A 20,960-nucleotide genomic window follows, 5' to 3' on the forward strand; every position below is an offset into this window, starting at 1 on the left:
TAAAGAACCCCCGTCTGTGGTTGTGTAGAAACCTTCTTTCCTCTAAATGTAGAAGATGCCCCTTTGTTATAAATACAGTCCTGGGTATAAATAGATCATGGGAGAGATCTCTGTAAGGTCCCCTGATATATTTATACATAGTTATTAGGTCTCCCCTAAGCCTTCTTTTTTCTAAACTAGTTTGTTCAGAATGCTGGGTGCAAGCTGCGGGGGTCATGACGTAATGGCCATGCCCCTTGTGACGTTACGCCACGTCCCATTAATGCTAGTCTCTGGGAGGGTGCTTGGCAGGCACCACGCCCCTCCATAGACTTGCATTGAGGTGGTGTGGCATGGTGTGACATCACGAGGGGCGTCGCCATGACATCACAACCCCAGCAGCTTGCACCCAGTGTTCAGAACAAAATGTTTGAACGCAGGGGCAGTGGAGTACCCTTTTAATGTGAATGCAAAAAGTTAACCGCATACGTTTTTTCTACTTTACTATTTACTAGGGAGAAGGAAAAAAAACTCTGAAGGTTACATCAGGGCATTCGGGTCACACACCGCTCATCATCCACACTTTGTAACAAATTCTAATAGAAGAAGTGACTCAGACAAGGTAAATAAATGTAATTAAATGTGAAGTTTATTATTATATTTTATATGTATTTTTTATGTGTTTTTAATGTGTAAGTCCCTACTGAGTTGATCCAGGGGAAGGCAAAAAACCCTCATATTAGAGGTAAAAATTCCTTCCCGACTCCAAATATGGCAGTCAGAATAAATCTCTGGATCAACCTTCTGTCCCTATAAATCTAGTATACATAACCGGCGATGTTATTATTCTCCAAGAATGCATCCAGACCCCTTTTGAACTCTTTTACAGAGTTCACCATGACTACCTCCTCCGGGAGAGAATTCCACAGTCTCGCTGCTCTTACAGTAAAGAACCCCCGTCTGTGGTTGTGTAGAAATCTTCTTTCCTCTAAACGTAGAGGGTGCCCCTTTGTTATAGATACAGTCCTGGGTATAAATAGATCATGGGAGAGATCTCTGAATGGTCCCCTGATATATTTATACAAAGTTATTAAGTCTCCCCTAAGCCTTCTTTTTTTCTAAACTAAATAAACCCAATTCTGATAATTTTTCTGGATACTGTAGTCCTCCCATTCCCCGTATTACCCTGGTTGCCCGTCTTTGAACCCTCTCCAGCTCCAATATATCTTTCTTGTACACTGGTGCCCAGTACTGTACACAGTATTCTATGTGTGGTCTGACTAGTGATTTGTACGGCTGTAGAATTATTTCCTTGTCGTGGGCATCTATGCTCCTATTACGCTATAACATGACTGCAAATGTGTATGTAGTGATAGTGTGTAGGGGATGAATGTGTATGTAGTGATAGTGTGTAGAGAATGAATGTGTATGTAGTGATAGTGGGAAGGGGATGAATGTGTATGTAGTGATAGTGTGTAGGAAGATGAATGTGTATGTAGTGATAGTGTGTAGGGAATGAATGTGTATGTAGTGATAGTGTGTAGGGAATGAATGTGTATGTAGTGATTGTGTGTAGGGGATGAATGTGTATGTAGTGATAGTGTGTAGGGAATGAATGTGTATGTAGTGATAGTGTGTAGGGAATGAATGTGTATGTAGTGATAGTGTGTAGGGAATGAATGTGTATGTAGTGATAGTGTGTATGAAATGAATGTGTATGTAGTGATAGTGTGTAGGGAATGAATGTGTATGTAGTGATAGTGTGTAGGGAATGAATGTGTATGTAGTGATAGTGTGTAGGAAATGAATGTGTATGTAGTGATAGTGTGTAGGGAATGAATGTGTATGTAGTGATAGTGTGCAGGGGATGAATGTGTATGTAGTGATAGTGTGTAGGAAGATGAATGTGTATGTAGTGATTGTGTGTAGGGAATGAATGTGTATGCAGTGATAGTGTGTAGGGAATGAATGTGTATGTAGTGATAGTGTGTAGGGGATGAATGTGTATGTAGTGATAGTGTGTAGGAAGATGAATGTGTATGTAGTGATAGTGTGTAGTTGATGAATGTGTATGTAGTGATAGTGTGTAGGAAGATGAATGTGTATGTAGTGATAGTTTGTAGGAAGATGAATGTGTATGTAGTGATAGTGTGTAGGGGATGAATGTGTATGTAGTGATTGTGTGTAGAGGATGATTGTGTATGTATTGATAGTGTGTAAGGAATGAATGTGTATGTAGTGATAGTGTGTAGGGAATGAAAGTGGATGTAGTGATAGTGTGTAGGGAATGAATGTGTATGTAGTGATAGTGTGTGTCACGATGCCGGCTGGCAGGTAGTGGACCCTCTGTGCCAGAGAGGGATTGGCGTGGACCGTGCTAGTGGACCGGTTCTAAGCCACTACTGGTTTTCACCAGAGCCCGCCGCAAAGCGGGATGGTCTTGCTGCGGCGGTAGTGACCAGGTCGTATCCACTAGCAACGGCTCACCTCTCTGGCTGCTGAAGATAGGCGCGGTACAAGGGAGTAGGCAGAAGCAAGGTCGGACGTAGCAGAAGGTCGGGGCAGGCAGCAAGGATCGTAGTCAGGGGCAACGGCAGAAGGTCTGGAAACACTGGCAAGGGACACACAAGGAACGCTTTCACTGGCACTAAGGCAACAAGATCCGGCAAGGGAGTGCAAGGGAAGTGAGGTAATATAGGGAGTGCACAGGTGATAACCCTAATTGGAACCACTGCGCCAATCAGCGGCGCAGTGGCCCTTTAAATCGCAGAGACCCGGCGCGCGCGCGCCCTAGGGAGCGGGGCCGCGCGCGCCGGGACAGAACAGACGGGGAGCGAGTCAGGTAGGGGAGCCGGGGTGCGCATCGCGAGCGGGCGCTACCCGCATCGCGAATCGCATCCCGGCTAGCAGCAGGATCGCAGCGCCCCGGGTCAGAGGACGTGACCGGGGCGCTGCAGCGGAGGAGGTGAAGCGAGCGCTCCGGGGAGGAGCGGGAACCCGGAGCGCTCGGCGTAACAGTACCCCCCCCCCTTGGGTCTCCCCCTCTTCTTGGAGCCTGAGAACCTGAGGAGCAGACTTTTGTCAAGGATGTTGTCCTCAGGTTCCCAGGATCTCTCTTCAGGACCACAACCCTCCCAGTCTACTAAAAAAAAATTTTTCCCTCTGACCTTTTTGGCAGCCAAAATCTCCTTGACCGAGAAGACGTCCGAGGAGCCGGAAACAGGAGTGGGAGGAACAGATTTGGGAGAAAAACGGTTGAGGATGAGTGGTTTGAGAAGAGAGACGTGAAAGGCATTAGGGATACGAAGAGAAGGAGGAAGAAGAAGTTTATAAGAGACAGGATTAATTCGACACAAAATTTTGAAAGGACCAAGATAGCGTGGTCCCAACTTGTAGCTAGGGACACGGAAGCGGACATATTTAGCGGAGAGCCATACCTTGTCTCCAGGGGAAAAAACGGGGGGAGCTCTTCTTTTCTTATCCGCGAACCTCTTCATGCGTGAAGAAGCCTGTAAGAGAGAATTTTGGGTCTCTCTCCATATAATGGAAAGGTCACGAGAAATTTCATCCACAGCGGGCAGACCAGAGGGCAAGGGGGTAGGGAGGGGGGGAAGAGGGTGACGGCCGTACACCACGAAAAATGGGGATTTGGAGGAAGATTCAGAGACCCTGAAGTTATACGAGAATTCGGCCCATGGAAGGAGATCTGCCCAGTCATCCTGGCGGGAGGAAACAAAATGTCGCAAATAATCACCCAGGATCTGGTTAATTCTTTCTACTTGTCCATTGGACTGGGGATGATATGCAGAGGAAAAATTTAATTTAATCTTGAGTTGTTTACAGAGAGCTCTCCAGAATTTAGACACGAATTGGACCCCTCTATCCGAGACAATCTGCGTAGGCAACCCGTGAAGACGAAAAATGTGTACAAAAAATTGTTTAGCCAACTGAGGCGCAGAAGGAAGACCAGGAAGAGGAATGAAATGTGCCATTTTGGAGAATCGATCAACGACCACCCAAATAACGGTGTTGCCACGGGAAGGGGGTAAATCAGTAATAAAATCCATACCAATCAGAGACCAAGGCTGTTCGGGGACAGGCAGAGGATGAAGAAAACCAGCGGGCTTCTGGCGAGGAGTCTTATCCCGGGCACAGATAGTGCAGGCTCGCACAAAGTCCCCAACATCCGTCTCCAGAGTCGGCCACCAATAGAAGCGGGAGATGAGTTGCACAGATTTCTTGATGCCCGCATGACCTGCGAGATGGGAGGAGTGACCCCATTTGAGGATTCCGAGGCGTTGGCGTGGAGAAACAAAGGTCTTTCCTGGAGGAGTCTGCCTGATGGAGGCAGGAGAAGTGGAGATCAGGCAGTCAGGTGGAATGATGTGTTGCGGAGGGAGATCAACTTCTGAGGCATCCGAGGAGCGAGAGAGAGCATCGGCTCTAATGTTCTTATCGGCAGGACGAAAGTGAATCTCAAAATTAAATCGGGCAAAGAACAGAGACCACCGGGCCTGGCGAGGATTCAGCCGTTGGGCCGACTGGAGGTAGGAGAGGTTCTTGTGGTCGGTGTAGATAATAACAGGAAATCTTGATCCCTCCAGCAGATGCCTCCATTCCTCAAGTGCTAATTTAATGGCTAGAAGCTCTCGATCCCCGATGGAGTAGTTCCTCTCCGCTGGAGAGAAGGTCCTAGAGAAAAAACCACAAGTGACAGCATGCCCGGAAGGATTTTTTTGTAGAAGAACAGCTCCAGCTCCTACTGAGGAGGCATCAACCTCCAATAGGAAGGGTTTGGAAGGGTCAGGTCTGGAGAGCACGGGAGCCGAAGAAAAGGCAGACTTGAGTTGTTTAAAGGAGTCTTCTGCTTGAGGAGGCCAGGACTTGGGATCAGCATTTTTCTTGGTTAAAGCCACGATAGGAGCCACAATGGTAGAAAAATGTGGAATAAATTGCCTGTAATAATTGGCGAACCCCAAAAAGCGTTGGATAGCACGGAGTCCGGAGGGGCGTGGCCAATTTAAGACGGCAGAGAGTTTGTCTGGATCCATCTGTAGTCCCTGGCCAGAGACCAAATATCCTAGAAAAGGAAGAGATTGGCATTCAAACAGACATTTCTCAATTTTGGCATAGAGTTGGTTGTCACGAAGTCTCTGAAGAACCATACGGACATGCTGGCGGTGTTCTTCTAGATTGGCAGAAAAAATTAGGATATCGTCCAGATATACCACAACACAGGAGTATAATAGATCACGAAAAATTTCATTGACAAAGTCTTGGAAGACGGCAGGGGCATTGCACAGTCCAAAGGGCATGACCAGATACTCAAAGTGTCCATCTCTGGTGTTAAATGCCGTTTTCCACTCGTCCCCCTCTCTGATGCGGATGAGGTTGTAGGCGCCTCTTAAGTCCAATTTAGTGAAGATGTGGGCACCTTGGAGGCGATCAAAGAGTTCAGAGATGAGGGGTAAGGGGTAGCGGTTCTTAACCGTGATTTTATTAAGACCGCGGTAGTCAATGCAAGGACGTAGGGAGCCATCTTTTTTGGAGACAAAGAAAAATCCGGCTCCGGCAGGAGAGGAGGATTTACGGATAAAGCCCTTTTTTAGATTCTCCTGGACGTATTCGGACATGGCAAGAGTCTCTGGGGCAGAGAGAGGATAAATTCTGCCCCGGGGTGGAGTAGTACCCGGGAGGAGGTCGATAGGGCAATCATAAGGCCTGTGAGGAGGTAGAGTCTCAGCTTGTTTTTTGCAGAAAACATCCGCGAAGTCCATATAGGCCTTAGGGAGACCGGTTACTGGAGGAACCACAGAGTTACGGCAAGGGTTACTGGGAACCGGTTTTAGACAGTTCTTGGAACAAGAGGACCCCCAACTCTTGATCTCCCCAGTGGACCAATCCAGGGTTGGGGAATGAAGTTGAAGCCAGGGAAGTCCAAGGAGAATCTCCGAGGTGCAATTGGGGAGGACCAAAAGTTCAATCCTCTCATGATGAGATCCGATGCTCATAAGAAGGGGCTCCGTGCGGAAACGTATGGTACAGTCCAATCTTTCATTATTTACACAATTGATGTAGAGGGGTCTGGCGAGACTGGTCACTGGGATGTTGAACCTGTTGACGAGAGAGGCCAAAATAAAATTTCCTGCAGAACCAGAGTCCAAGAAGGCCACTGTAGAGAAGGAGAAGGCAGAAGCAGACATCCGCACCGGCACAGTAAGACGTGGAGAAGCAGAGTAGACATCAAGGACTGTCTCACCTTTGTGCGGAGTCAGCGTACGTCTTTCCAGGCGGGGAGGACGGATAGGACAATCCCTCAGGAAGTGTTCGGTACTAGCACAGTACAGGCAGAGGTTCTCCATACGGCGTCGTGTCCTCTCTTGAGGTGTCAGGCGAGACCGGTCGACCTGCATAGCCTCCACGGCGGGAGGCACAGGAACAGATTGCAGGGGACCAGAGGAGAGAGGGGCCGAGGAGACGAAACGCCTCGTGCGAACAGAGTCCATATCTTGGCGGAGTTCCTGACGCCTTTCAGAAAAACGCATGTCAATGCGAGTGGCTAGGTGAATAAGTTCATGTAGATTAGCAGGAATTTCTCGTGCGGCCAGAACATCTTTAATGTTGCTGGATAGGCCTTTTTTGAAGGTCGCGCAGAGGGCCTCATTATTCCAGGACAATTCTGAAGCAAGTGTACGGAATTGTACGGCATACTCGCCAACGGAAGAATTACCCTGGACCAGGTTCAACAGGGCAGTCTCAGCAGAAGAGGCTCGGGCAGGTTCCTCAAAGACACTTCGGATTTCCGAGAAGAAGGAGTGTACAGAGGCAGTGACGGGGTCATTGCGGTCCCAGAGCGGTGTGGCCCATGACAGGGCTTTTCCGGACAGAAGACTGACTACGAAAGCCACCTTAGACCTTTCAGTGGGAAACAGGTCCGACATCATCTCCAGATGCAGGGAACATTGGGAAAGGAAGCCACGGCAAAACTTAGAGTCCCCATCAAATTTATCCGGCAAGGATAAGCGTATCCCAGGAGCGGCCACTCGCTGCGGAGGAGGTGCAGGAGCTGGCGGAGGAGATGACTGCTGAAGCTGTGGTAGCAACTGTTGTAGCATAACGGTCAGTTGAGACAGCTGTTGGCCTTGTTGCGCAATCTGTTGTGACTGCTGGGCGACCACCGTGGTGAGGTCAGCGACAACTGGCAGAGGAACTTCAGCGGGATCCATGGCCGGATCTACTGTCACGATGCCGGCTGGCAGGTAGTGGACCCTCTGTGCCAGAGAGGGATTGGCGTGGACCGTGCTAGTGGACCGGTTCTAAGCCACTACTGGTTTTCACCAGAGCCCGCCGCAAAGCGGGATGGTCTTGCTGCGGCGGTAGTGACCAGGTCGTATCCACTAGCAACGGCTCACCTCTCTGGCTGCTGAAGATAGGCGCGGTACAAGGGAGTAGGCAGAAGCAAGGTCGGACGTAGCAGAAGGTCGGGGCAGGCAGCAAGGATCGTAGTCAGGGGCAACGGCAGAAGGTCTGGAAACACTGGCAAGGGACACACAAGGAACGCTTTCACTGGCACTAAGGCAACAAGATCCGGCAAGGGAGTGCAAGGGAAGTGAGGTAATATAGGGAGTGCACAGGTGATAACCCTAATTGGAACCACTGCGCCAATCAGCGGCGCAGTGGCCCTTTAAATCGCAGAGACCCGGCGCGCGCGCGCCCTAGGGAGCGGGGCCGCGCGCGCCGGGACAGAACAGACGGGGAGCGAGTCAGGTAGGGGAGCCGGGGTGCGCATCGCGAGCGGGCGCTACCCGCATCGCGAATCGCATCCCGGCTAGCAGCAGGATCGCAGCGCCCCGGGTCAGAGGACGTGACCGGGGCGCTGCAGCGGAGGAGGTGAAGCGAGCGCTCCGGGGAGGAGCGGGAACCCGGAGCGCTCGGCGTAACAGTGTGAAGGGAATTAATGTGTATGTAGTGATAGTGTGAAGGGGATGAATGTGTATGTAGTGATAGTGTGTAGGTGATGAATGTGTATGCAGTGATAGTGTTTAGGGAATGAATGTGTATGTAGTGATAGTGTGTAGGGAATGAATGTGTATGTAGTGATAGTGTGTAGGGAATTAATGTGTATGTAGTGATAGTGTGTAGGGGATGAAGGTGTATGTAGTGATAGTGTGTAGGGGAGGAATGTGTATGTAGTGATAGTGTGTAGGGGATGAATGTGTATGTAGTGATAGTGTGTAGGGGATGAATGTGTATGTAGTGATAGTGTGTAGGGAATGAATGTGTATGTAGTGATAGTGTGTAGGAGATGAATGTGTATGTAATGATAGTGTGTAGGGAATGAATGTGTATGTAGTGATAGTGTGTAGGGAATGAATGTGTATGTAGTGATAGTGTGTAGAGAATCAATGTGTATGTAGTGATAGTGTTTAGGGAATGAATGTGTATGTAGTGATAGTGTGTAGAGAATGAATGTGTATGTAGTGAATGTGTGTAGTAGATTAATGTGTATGTAGTGAAAGTGTGTAGAGGATGAATGTGTATGTAGTGATAGTGTGTAGGGAATGAATGTGTATGTATTTTGTGTTTGTGATTTGTGTACAGTGATTTAGTGCATTATGTGTAACAATAAATACACTATAAGGGCACGTTCCCTCTTGGCGTGTACGCAGAATATTTCATGCTGTGCAAAATATGTAGCAGCAGCGGGAGATACGCTGCGTATCCCTCACTCACCATACACACAAGTCTTTCTTGGGAGCCCCACCTCCAAAACTCACTGCGCACATAGGGCTGCCGCCAGAAAGCCTTGTGTGTATGGTGAGTGAGGGATACGCAGCATATTTCCCGCTGCTTCTGCAGACTTTGCGCAGCTTCAAATACGCTACCTATATGGCAAGTGGGAACGTGCCCTTAAGAATACATCTGGGACGGCTTGGTCTTCATCCATTCTGTTCTTCTTTCTTCGTCCTTCTTCGCTTGGTGTTCTCTTCCCCGACACAAGGCTGCAGATCGGTGATACAGATGAAGCAGGCGGGAGGGATCCACCATGGGCCTCTCGGGATGTATTCTCCAGGATCCCTCCGGTACCAGCGTATGGCCCAGCCGTGATGTTCCTTCCGCTCTCTCTTCCATGCCCAGTACTCGGGGTCTTGTGCCATGATCTAGAATTAATCACAATATAAATTGTTATAATAAACACAGACTTTCATTCCTAGTGTATAGTTTTTATTTTATGTCACTGACCCGATCACAGGTGTCTCTGGTCACCCAAGCGTGGAATCTCATCCGGAGGAGCAGCAGGTTCCGTAGGTGTAGCATCCAGGTCTTCATCGCCGTCCACATCGGTCCGAGGGCCCAGGGGTAGATCTCGCGTCGAAACATCTCATCCTCTTCAAACTGGTTGGCAAGAAAGCTAAAAGGAAGAAAAAATAAATAAATAAAAATTGTACAACATTTCACAAGAGGAAGAGGAGAAGAACCACTGGTAGTAAATATATATATATATATATATATATATATATGTATTTATATTAATGTGTGTGTATATATATATATATATATATATATATATATACACATTAATATAAATATTATGTATTTATATTGATGTGTGTATATATTTACCTGTATATACCTGTATATATATATATATATATATATATATATATATATATATATATACATATATATATATATATATATATATATTTATGTATTTATATCGATGTGTATATATGCAATAACATTAATAAAAACTCACAGCGCTGGAAAGAAGTAGGTGTTATATTCCTCGATACGCAGGTTGGCTCTTCGGAAGTAGATGAGGACCATGGCCAGGAGATACTAGAGGGAAGAGAAGAGTTATGGGCTGGTAATACATTTCTTATCTAAATACATTATACAGTACCTGTATGTCTCCAGTATATCTCTGTATTTACTTCTATCCGTACAACATCTATTCTTTCCCTTTATATACTACCTTGTCCGCGATCTTATAGCAGCTGTCCCTGCTTAGAAATAGCTGGATGTGTCCTTCGTCTACAAAAATAACAGAAATATCATTATTTTTATCTATTCAATCAATATCTTCTATACTATCTATAACAATTCTACATACAATATACATATACATGTGTGTATACAATCACTGACACATTATACACTATATTCCATACTATACATTGTACAGAAGCACCAGAGCAGGAGAGAGAAGGTTCTGTAGAGGGAACATTATCTTTCCTGAAGAACATGGACCTCAGTATTAGGGCTATGATAATACTGATCTTTATTTATGATGTATATGTCTGTTTCATAGGGCCAAGATTGGGGGTTGGCTGAGTAGGCACCTGCCTAGGGAACCACCATCTTCCTAGCCCGGCAGGGTGGCAGAACTGCTGGAGATCTCTAGAATTATGGGTCTAGGGCACTTTCCCTGGTTGCAGGTTGGGAGAGGTGCAGGACCTCTGCCCACTATCTCCGGCTCAGACACACACAGGGTAACATCACACTGTGTGCACCAAGGGACGTCCATGTTGGTATGGCAGTAAAGAGAACGTAAATAGTGATGTCGCGAACATAGAATTTTCGGTTTGTGAACCGCGAACGCGAACTTCTGCAACCGCCATTGACTTCAATGGGCAGGCAAATTTTAAAACCCACAGGGACTCTTTCTGGCCACAATAGTGATTTAAAAGTTGTTTCAAGGGGACTAACACCTGAACTGTGGCGTGCCAGAGTGGGATCCATGGCAAAACTCCCATGGAAAATTACATAGTTGATGCAAAGTCTGGTTTTAATCCATAAAGGGCATGAATCACCTATTATTCCTAAATGGTTTGGAATAACGTGCTTTAGCCCCCTTTAGGCAGCACATAGAGCCCCCCTTTAGGCATCACATAGTTAGATTCCCCCCTTTAGACAGCACATAGATTCCCCCATATTAGTCATCACATAGTTAGATCCCCCCTTTAGGCATCACATAGTTAGATTCCCCCATGTTAGTCAGCACCTATTTAGAGCTCCCCTTTAGGCAGCACATAAGATTCCCCCATATTAGGCAGCACATAGTTATCAGTGCAGTGATAACCTCAGAGCCACCATTAGCATACATCTAATATCCACGGTTGCTAAAATGGACAGAGATGTCAGCAGAGTACCAGAAAAATTAGGCATGTACACATGCCTGAAAAATTTGGTATTGTTGCAGCTTCTGTAGCAGCGGCCATAAAAATTGCAACACCATAACAAGTGCAGCAGCAGAGGCCAGAAAAGTTAGGCATGTACACATGGATGAAAAATTTGGTATTGTCGCAGCCGCATCTGTAGCAGCAGCCAGAAAAATTGCAACACCAGAAAAAGTGCAACAGCAGAGGCCAGAAAAATTAGGCATGTACACCTGGCTGGAAAATTTGGTATTGTCGCAGCCGCTGCTGTAGCAGCGTCCAGAAAAATTTCTGTTTGTTTCGCAAGGCAGAAAGTGCCCTAAAACATTTCGGCTTGAACCCTAGTTGGTGGCGGATAAGTCATGCATGTGACTGTGGACCATTTTTAGCCCAAGGCAACTAATCTGATCAGGCCTTGTTCAGTCAAATGTATCGCCCAGTGTCAGTCCCTTCGGGATCCATCCCTCATTCATCTTAAGAAAGGTGAGGTAATCCAGACTTTTTTGACCAAGGCGACTCCTCTTCTCAGTGACAATACCTCCTGCTGCACTGAAGGTCCTTTCTGACAGGACACTTGAAGCGGGACAGGCCAAAAGTTTGAGCGCAAATTGGGATAGCTCAGGCCACAGGTCAAGCCGGCACACCCAGTAGTCAAGGGGTTCATCGCTCCTCAAAGTGTCGATATCTGCGGTTAAGGCCAGGTAGTCTGCTACCTGTCGGTCAAGTCGTTCTCTGATGGTGGACCCCGAAGGGCTGTGGCGATGCGTAGGACTTAAAAAGTTCTGCATGTCCTCCATCAACAGCCTGTCTGTACAGCATCCTGTCCTTGCCGGCGTGTTCGTGGGAGGAGGAGGAGGATTACTTTCACCTCTTCCCCTGTTAGATCCCTGTTGTGCTGTGAAATGACCCTTATACGCTGTGTACAGCATACTTCTTAATTTATTTTGGACCTGCTGAATCCTTTCCGCCTTGCTGTAATGCGGTAACATGTCAGGCACTTTATGGTTATACCGGGGGTCTAGTAGCTTGGACACCCAGTACAGGTCGTTCCCCTTCATCCTTTTTATACGAGGGTCCCTCAACAGGCACGACAGCATGAAAGACCCCATTTGCACAAGGACGGATGCAGAGCTACTCATGTCCCGTTCCTTGTCCTCAGTGATGTCAGGGAAGGTATAATCTTCTTCCCCCCAGCCACGTACAACACCACGGGAACCAGATAGGTGACAAGGAGCACCGTGGGATGCCTGCTGTGGTTGGTCTTCCTCCTCCTCTTCAAAGCCACATTCCTCCTCTGACTCCTCTTCCTCACAATCCTCTTCCAGAGTTGCCGCAGGTCCAGCAAGCGATGCTGATAAGGCTGAATCTGGTGGTGATGGTGTCCACAACTCTTCCTCTTCACGCTCATCTACTGCCTGATACAGCACTCTTCGCAGGGCACGCTCCAGGTAGAAAACAAACGGTATGATGTCTCTGATGGTGCCTTCGGTGCGACTGACCAGGTTTGTCACCTCCTCAAAAGGACACATGAGCCTACAGACATTGCGCATGAGCCTCCAGTAACGTGGCTAAAAAATTCCCAGCTCCGCAGATGATGTTCTAGCACCCCGGTCATACAAATATTAGTTGACAGCTTTTTCTTGTTGGAGCAGGCGGTCTAACATTAGGAGTGTTGAATTCCAACATGTCGGGCTGTCGCAAATCAAGCGCCTCACTGGTATGTTGTTTTGCCGCTGGATATCTGACAAGTGCGCCATGGCCGTGTAGGAACGCCTGAAATGGCCACACACCATCCTGGACTGCTTCAGGACATCCTGTAAGCCTGGGTACTTGAGCACAAAGCGTTGTACAATCAGATTACACACATGTGCCATGCACGGCACGTGTCAACTTGCCAAACCTCAAAGCCGCAAACAAATTTGTTCCGTTGTCACAAACCACCTTGCCGATCTCCAGTTGGTGCGGAGTCAGCCACTGGTCCACCTGTGCGTTCAGGGCCGACAGGAGCGCTGGTGCGGTGTGACTCTCTGCTTTCAGGCAAGTCAAACCCAAGATGGTGTGACACTGCCGTATCCGGGATGTGGAATAGCACCTGGGGAGCTGGGGAGTGGTGGTGTCGGTGATGTGGAGCAAAACGCAGCAGTGGAAGAGGACTCGGCCGAGGATGTTATGGAAGAGGATGGAGTAGGAGGAGTAGAGGAGGTGGCAGCAGGCCTGTCTGCAAGTCGTGGCGGTGTCACCAACTCCTCTGCAGAGCCACGCATTCCATGCTTGGCAGCCGTCACCAGGTTTACCCAATGCGCAGTGTAGGTGATATACCTGCCCTGACCATGCTTTGCAGACCAGGTATCAGTGGTCAGATGGACCCTTGCCCCTACACTGTGTGCCAGACATGCCATAATTTCCTTTTGCACAATGGAGTAAAGGTTGTGGATTGCCTTTTGTGCAAAAAAATTTCATCTGGGTACCTTCCACTGCGGTGTCCCAATGGCTACAATTTTTTTAAAGGCCTCAGGCTCCACCAGCTTGTATGGTAAAAGCTGGCTGGCTAGCAGTTCCGACAAGCCAGCTGTCAGACGCAGGGCTAGGGGGTTACTTTGAGGCATTGTCTTCTAGCGCTCAAACATCTCCTTGACAGACACCTGACTGTGGGCAGATGAGCAGGAACTTCTCAAGGCGAGAGACGGAGAGGCGGATGGTTGAGAGGGGGCAAGGAGGGCAGCAGTGGTTGACCTGGCTGAAGATGCTGGACCAGGAGGAGGATGGCGGCTTTGACTTTGTGTGCTGCTTGTACTGGCGTGTTGATCCCATAGGCGTTTGTGATGTGACATCATGTGCCTTCGCAAAGCAGTTGTGCCTAGGTGGGTGTTGGACTTCCCACGACTCAGTTTCTTCTGGCACAGGTTGCAAATGGCCTTGCTGTTGTCAGAGGCAGACACACAAAAAAAATGCCACACTGCTGAGCTCTGCGATGACGGCATTCTGGTGGTGGCAACAGCATGTGTTGATTGGCGTCCCGTCTGGCTGACCCCGGGTGCCGATGCACGCTGTCTGACTGTGCCACTAGCTCCTTGCGACGACCTCCCCCTGCTTCCAACTCGTCTCCTCCTCCTCTCTGTCTCCCCATCTGAACTTCCCCCTCTTCTTCTCTTCTAGCGGGCACCTACGTGGCATCCACGGACACATCGTCATCATCAACACCTTCACCGCTATCTGACACCTCAAGAAAGGAAGCAGCAGCGGTACAACATCATCATCACACCGTACGTCCATGTGTGTAATGGTGCCTGACTGCGACATATCCCTGTTAACTACATCCTCTGGCAATGATGGTTGCGCATCACTCATGTCTTCAAACTGATGTGTAAATAACTCCTCTGACGGATCAAGTAAAGCTGCTGTGGTGCTAGTGTTGGTGGTGGCGGCAGGCGGGCAAGTGGTAGCATGAGAGGTGCCCGAAGCTAAGCTAGAGGAGGAGAAGGATGGTGCGTCAAGGTTCCGAGCGGAAACTGTAGTAGATTGGGTGTCTTTTGATAGCCAGTCAACTAAATCCTCAGAACTTTGGGGGTTCAGGGTACGTGGCCTCTGAACACTGGTCATTCTAGAGCCAAAGGGAATCCCAGCACCACGACGGCCCCTGTGTGGTGGCCTTCCTCTGCCTGTCATTTTTTTGGTTAATTTGCACAACTGTCACACCTAATGTGATTTGCACTAGGGTGACACAATTTGCCCTGCAGGCAAAAAAACTGGCAACTGTGACGTGAACTGACAGTGAAAACTGATTTTATTTAACAGCCAAAAAAGGTATATTTTTTTTATTTGCACTACTGTCACACCTAATGTGATTTGCACTAGTGTGACAATAAGCAAAAAAGCTTGCCAGCGGAGTTCCCCTTTTACGCAGTGTTCCTCAATCAGGGTGCCTCCAGCTGTTGCAAAACACACGGACTGATATATTTCAGCACTTTGAATACTGTAGTAATTAGTTGTTTTAAAGAAAAAAAGCTTGCCAGCGGAGTTCCCTTTTTTGCAGTGGTCCCCAACCAGGGTGCCTCCAGCTGTTGCAAAACACATGGACTGATATATTTAAGCCCTTTAAATACTGTAGTAGTTAGTTGCTTGAAGGAACTTAAGTTTGATTCTGGAGTACCCCTTTTAACCAGAGGTTCCCTCCCAACCAGGGTGCCTCCAGCTGTTGCAAGACACACGGACTGATATCTTTCAGCCCTTTGAATACTGTAGTAGTTAGTTGCTTGAAGGAACTTAAGTTTGATTCTGGAGTACCCCTTCTAACCAGCAGTTCCCTCCCAACCAGGGTGCCTCCAGCTGTTGCAACACACACGGACTGATATCTTTCAGCCCTTTGAATACTCTAGTAGTTAGTTGCTTGAAGGAACTTAAGTTTGATTCTGGAGTACCCCTTTTATCCAGTGGTTCCCTCCCAACCAGGACTGATATCTTTCAGCCCTAAAAAGGGCTTTTTTGGGTGCTGTCCTTAAAGCAGATGTTACACTAGTGCTTTAGAAGTAAACTGGACCCTGAATGCACCACCTAGCAGCAACCTAGCTATCGCTTTCCCTATACAGCAGGAGCAGCTTCTCTGACCCTCCACTTCAGGGTCAAAGTCTACTGCAATGTTAAAGTATAGGGGGCGGATCGAACTTCACATATGTTCGCCCGGCGAACAATTCGCGACATCTCTAAACGTAAATATGCATTTTTTTAATTATTATTTAATTATATATGTATTTAATTTATAAAAAATTTTGGGTAACAGGGACATGTCTACAAATGGGGCAACTATCTACCTCCTGGAGGGCACCGGTCTATACTGTGGGAAAAATGCCTACATTTGGGGAAACCTATCTACACTGGGATCAACTATCTACATGGAGGGCACCTGTCTACACTGGGAACAGCTATCTACCTCTGGGGGGGGGGGGGGGGATCTATCTACACTGTAAACAACTACCTGCCTCCTAGAGGGCAGCTGTCTACACTGGGAACAGCTATCTACCTCTGGGGGGGATCTATCTACACTGGAGGCAACTACCTGCCTCCTGGAGGGCACCTGTCTACACTGGGAACAGCTATCTACCTCTGGGGGGGGGGGGGGATCTATCTACACTGGAGGCAACTTCCTACCTCCTGGAGGGCAGTTATCTACACTGTGGGGCAACTGTGTACTGTATTGAGAGCAAATTTTCGAAATGCAAATTTTTACAGTGGATACAAGCACTTTGCGATTTTCCGAATAGTTAGAATATAGTGATATATTCGTAATGTCAAATATTCATTTTTTTATGCAAATTTATGTGAATATTTATGCTAATATGTATGCGAATATCGGCACACTGGAGATATAATTGCTATGCGCACTGTGCGAATTTCATTACGAATTTTCGCATGGAAAAAAAAAAACAAATATCTACCTCCCGGAGAGCACCTGTCTACACTGGGAACCGCAATCTACCCCTTGGCAGAATCTATAAACACTGGGGGCAACTATCTATCTCCTGGGGGGGGGGCACCTTTAAGGGGATAAGAACACTTTATTTTATCATGTGATAAAATTTTATACTTTTTGTCTTAGAAAGAAAAATGTATTGTTACCCAGGAGTCTGTAAAAAGCGGCCCGTTCCTCCGGCTGTAGGATAGCGTCATCAGTGGTCTCCCTCCGGTTGTTGTCTGTCTGCTCCCTCTTCTTCTTGGGCTCGCCATCCGTCTCCTCCTCCTTTGGCTGGTCCTCCGTCTTCTCCGGCTCCTCCTGGGTGTCAGATGCTGAACTGTGATAGAAGAGATAACATCTATAGTATTGGGCCTCATGCACCCGACCAAATAATGGGCTATCCTGGTTATAAGGAGCCATAATATGACACCAGGGAAGTCTATGAGACCATATGGTACAACATTATATTCTCGTTACATCAAGCCACGCCCCCTCCATTCATGTCTTTGGGAGGGGGGGGGGCAGAATGCCGGGTGTCTGCACAGATCAGTGGAGTACCCCTTTAAGCGTCCCTAGTCTTGCCCACCATATTTTCAATGCTATCATAAGGCAATGCGGATCTCCCGTGCAGGGAGCAGTATGATAGTCGGGCTCCTGCTGGAGCTACTAGAAGCGGAGGAACCTCTTCTAGAAGATTAACCCTTCATATGCTTCAGTCAAATCATGACAGCTGCATGTGAGGAGTTTCCACACTGATCACTGTCAGTCCCTTTGTAGGGCTCTTAAAAATAGAATGTAAATAAAAAAAAGCATCAACTTTTTCTGAAAAAATTTAAAAAACATATTGAGTTTCGCCACATCCATAATGACCCAAATAATAAAATAATTGAATTATTCACGCTGCACTTTGAACGCTGAAAAAAAAAAATGTAAAAAATCATAAAGAAAAAACGCCACATCCCCTCCATGCATGTCTATGGGAGCTGTCACACCCCTTTCCATAGACATCCATGGGGGGGGGGGGGGGGGCGTGACGTCACTAGGGGGCATGGCGTGACATCACGACCACTGCCGCCAGAACTTGGCATTTGTTCAGAACACGGGGTGCTGCGCGGAGGTCACAGGTGTCCCAGCGATAGGGGATAGGATGCCCATAGCAACCAATCAGCTTGCTTCTTTCATTTTTAACAAGGCCTCTGCAAAGTGAAAGAAGTGATCTGATTGGTTGCTATGGGTAACTGGGCAACTTTTCCTCTGGACAGGTTTTGATAAATCTCCCCCAAGATGCCTAGCGGTGGAGTACCTCTTTATGTATTGCCGCATGCAGAAATGTCCAAACTATTAAAGTACAATGGTAACAAAACTGCACGGTTAATGGCTTAAATGTAAAAAAATAGCAGAATTGCAGATTTTTGGTCACTTCATGTACCAGAAAAAAAATTATAAAAAGCGATCTAAAAGGCCTAAAAATAGTGGCATCATCACATATAACACTGGGTCAGAAATCACATTTACCATTGAAGAGGCAGTTATCATATATATTAAAGAGATTTTCCAGTGGTTTTCTGGGACATTTACATTTATGGTCTATCCACTGCTGTCAAATCTTAGTTCCATTAAATTGAATGGGGGCTGTGCTGCAGTGTCCTGGCACCAACATTTCACAATGACCCGAAATCTCTTCTCTATCTCCCGTCATTGGAGGAGATTTATCCAAACCTGTGTAGAGGAAGAGTGGTGCAGTTGCCCATAGCAACCAATCATATTGCTTCTTTCATTTTTAAAAAGAAGCAATCTGATAGGTTGCTATAGGCAACTGCCCCACTTTTCCTCTGCCCAGGTTTGGATAAATCTCCATTGTTTATATGTGAAAACCATCATGGGGGGAGATTTATCAAACCCTGTCCTGAGGAAAAGTTGCTGTGTTGCCCATAGCAACCAATCAGATCGATTCTTTCATTTTTTAAAAGGCCTTTGCAAAATGAAAGAAGCAATCTGATTGGTTGCTATGGGCAACTCAGCAGCTTTTTGTCTGGACAGGTTTTGATAAATCTCCCCCCATGGCTGTGCCAAACAGCTGTAGGGCAGGGGTGAGGTGCCTGGTGTTGGTCCACCACCAACAACACATTAATAGCCAGTCCTGAGGATGGACCATAAATGGAAAAGTCCCAGAAAACTTCTTAATCTAAATTCCTCTGGTGGTATGATACATATAGCTGCCCGACTATAATAACATTGGGGGCAGTTATCACATATAACATTAGGGGCAGTTATCACATATAACATTAGGGGCAGTTATCACATATAACATTAGGGGGGCAGTTATCATATATAACATTAGTGGCAGTTATCACATATAACATTAGGGGGGCAGTTATCACATATAACATTAGGGGGGCAGTTATCACATATAACATTAGGGGCAGTTATCACATATAACATTAGGGGGGCAGTTATCACATATAACATTAGGGGGGCAGTTATCACATATAACATTAGGGGGGCAGTTATCACATATAACATTAGGGGCAGTTATCACATATAACATTAGGGGCAGTTATCACATATAACATTAGGGGGGCAGTTATCACATATAACATTAGGGGCAGTTATCACATATAACATTAGGGGGGCAGTTATCACATATAACATTAGGGGGGCAGTTATCATATATAACATTAGGGGGGCAGTTATGACATATAACATTGGGGACAGTTATCACATATAACATTAGTGGGGCAGTTGTCACATATAACATTAGGGGGGCAGTTATCACATATAACATTAGGGGGGCAGTTATCACATATAACATTAGGGGGGCAGGTATCACATATAACATTAGGGGGCAGTTATCACATATAACATTAGGGGGGCAGTTATCACATATACCATTAGAGGGCAGTTATCACATATAACATTAGGGGGGCAGTTATCACATATAACATTAGGGGGGCAGTTATCACATATAACATTAGGGGGGGCAGTTATCACATATAACATTAGGGGCAGTTATCACATATAACATTAGGGGGGCAGTTATCACACGTAACATTAGGGGGGGCAGTTATAACATATAACATTAGGGGGGGCAGTTATCACATATAACATTAGGGGGGCAGTTATCACATATAACATTAGGGGCAATTATCACATATAACATTAGGGGGGGCAGTTATCACATATAACATTAGGGGCAATTATCACATATAACATTAGGGGGGCAGTTATCACATATAACATTAGGGGGCAGTTATCACATATAACATTAGGGGGGCAGTTATCACATATAACATTAGGGGCAATTATCACATATAACATTAGGGGGGGGCAGTTATCACACATAACATTAGGGGGGCAGTTATCACATATAACATTAGGGGGGCAGTTATCACATATAACATTAGGGGCAATTATCACATATAACATTAGGGGGGGCAGTTATCACATATAACATTAGGGGCAATTATCACATATAACATTAGGGGGGGCAGTTATCACATATAACATTAGGGGGCAGTTATCACATATAACATTAGGGGGACAGTTATCACATATAACATACGGGGGGCAGCTTTCACATATAACATTAGGGGGCAGTTATCACATATAACATTAGGGGCAGTTATCACATATAACATTAGGGGGGCAGTTATCACATATAACATTAGGGGGGCAGTTATCACATATAACATTAGGGGGTGCAGTTATCACATATAACATTAGGGGGGCAGTTATCACATATAACATTAGGGGGCAGTTATCACATATAACATTAGGGGCAGTTATCACATATAACATTAGGGGGGCAGTTATCACATATAACATTAAGGGGGCAGTTATCACATATAACATTAGGGGCAGTTATCACATATAACATTAGGGGGGCAGTTATCACATATAACATTAGGGGCAATTATCACATATAACATTAGGGGGGGCAGTTATTACATATAACATTAGGGGGCAGTTATCACATATAACATTAGGGGGGCAGTTATCACATATAACATTAGGGGGGCAGTTATCACATATAACATTAGGGGCAGTTATCACATATAACATTAGGGGGGCAGTTATCACATATAACATTAAGGGGGCAGTTATCACATGTAACATTAGGGGCAGTTATCACATATAACATTAGGGGGGCTGTTATCACATATAACATTAGGGGGCAGTTATCACATATAACATTAGGGGGCAGTTATCACATATAACATTAGGGGGGGCAGTTATCACATATAACATTAGGGGGGCAGTTATCACATATAACATTAGGGGGGCAGTTATCACATATAACATTAGGGGCAATTATCCCATATAACATTAGGGGGGGGGGCAGTTATCACATATAACATTAGGGGCAATTA

The 20,960-nt window shown here is 46.5% G+C and overlaps 1 protein-coding gene across 1 annotated transcript; it reads right to left on the reverse strand.

The window, feature by feature from the left end:
* Positions 1–8,918: 8,918 nt before the first annotated feature.
* Positions 8,919–18,324, reverse strand: LOC130367461 (speedy protein 1-B-like). Its single transcript, XM_056569881.1, has 5 exons — positions 18,106–18,324; positions 16,755–16,927; positions 9,740–9,822; positions 9,223–9,391; positions 8,919–9,140 (listed from the first exon to the last, which is right to left on the reverse strand). The coding sequence occupies exons 2-5, from the start codon at positions 16,860–16,862 to the stop codon at positions 8,919–8,921; spliced, it is 582 nt and encodes a 193-aa protein (XP_056425856.1). The 5' UTR covers positions 16,863–16,927; positions 18,106–18,324.
* Positions 18,325–20,960: the final 2,636 nt, after the last annotated feature.

This window comes from Hyla sarda, chromosome 4, assembly GCF_029499605.1.
Source record: "Hyla sarda isolate aHylSar1 chromosome 4, aHylSar1.hap1, whole genome shotgun sequence".
NCBI classification, from domain to species: domain Eukaryota; kingdom Metazoa; phylum Chordata; class Amphibia; order Anura; family Hylidae; genus Hyla; species Hyla sarda.

What these genes read in the sequence shown, in the direction of transcription:
- LOC130367461 (XM_056569881.1), bottom strand. Translation starts at nt 16,862, where the DNA reads ATGGCGAGCCCAAGAAGAAGAGGGAGCAGACAGACAACAACCGGAGGG. An exon ending in CGCTTTTTACAGACTCCTGG is followed by an intron (nt 9,823 to 16,754) that starts GTAACAATACAT and finishes TCTTCCCTCTAG; the next exon opens with TATCTCCTGGCCATGGTCCT. An exon ending in ACCTACTTCTTTCCAGCGCT is followed by an intron (nt 9,392 to 9,739) that starts GTGAGTTTTTAT and finishes TCTTCCTTTTAG; the next exon opens with CTTTCTTGCCAACCAGTTTG.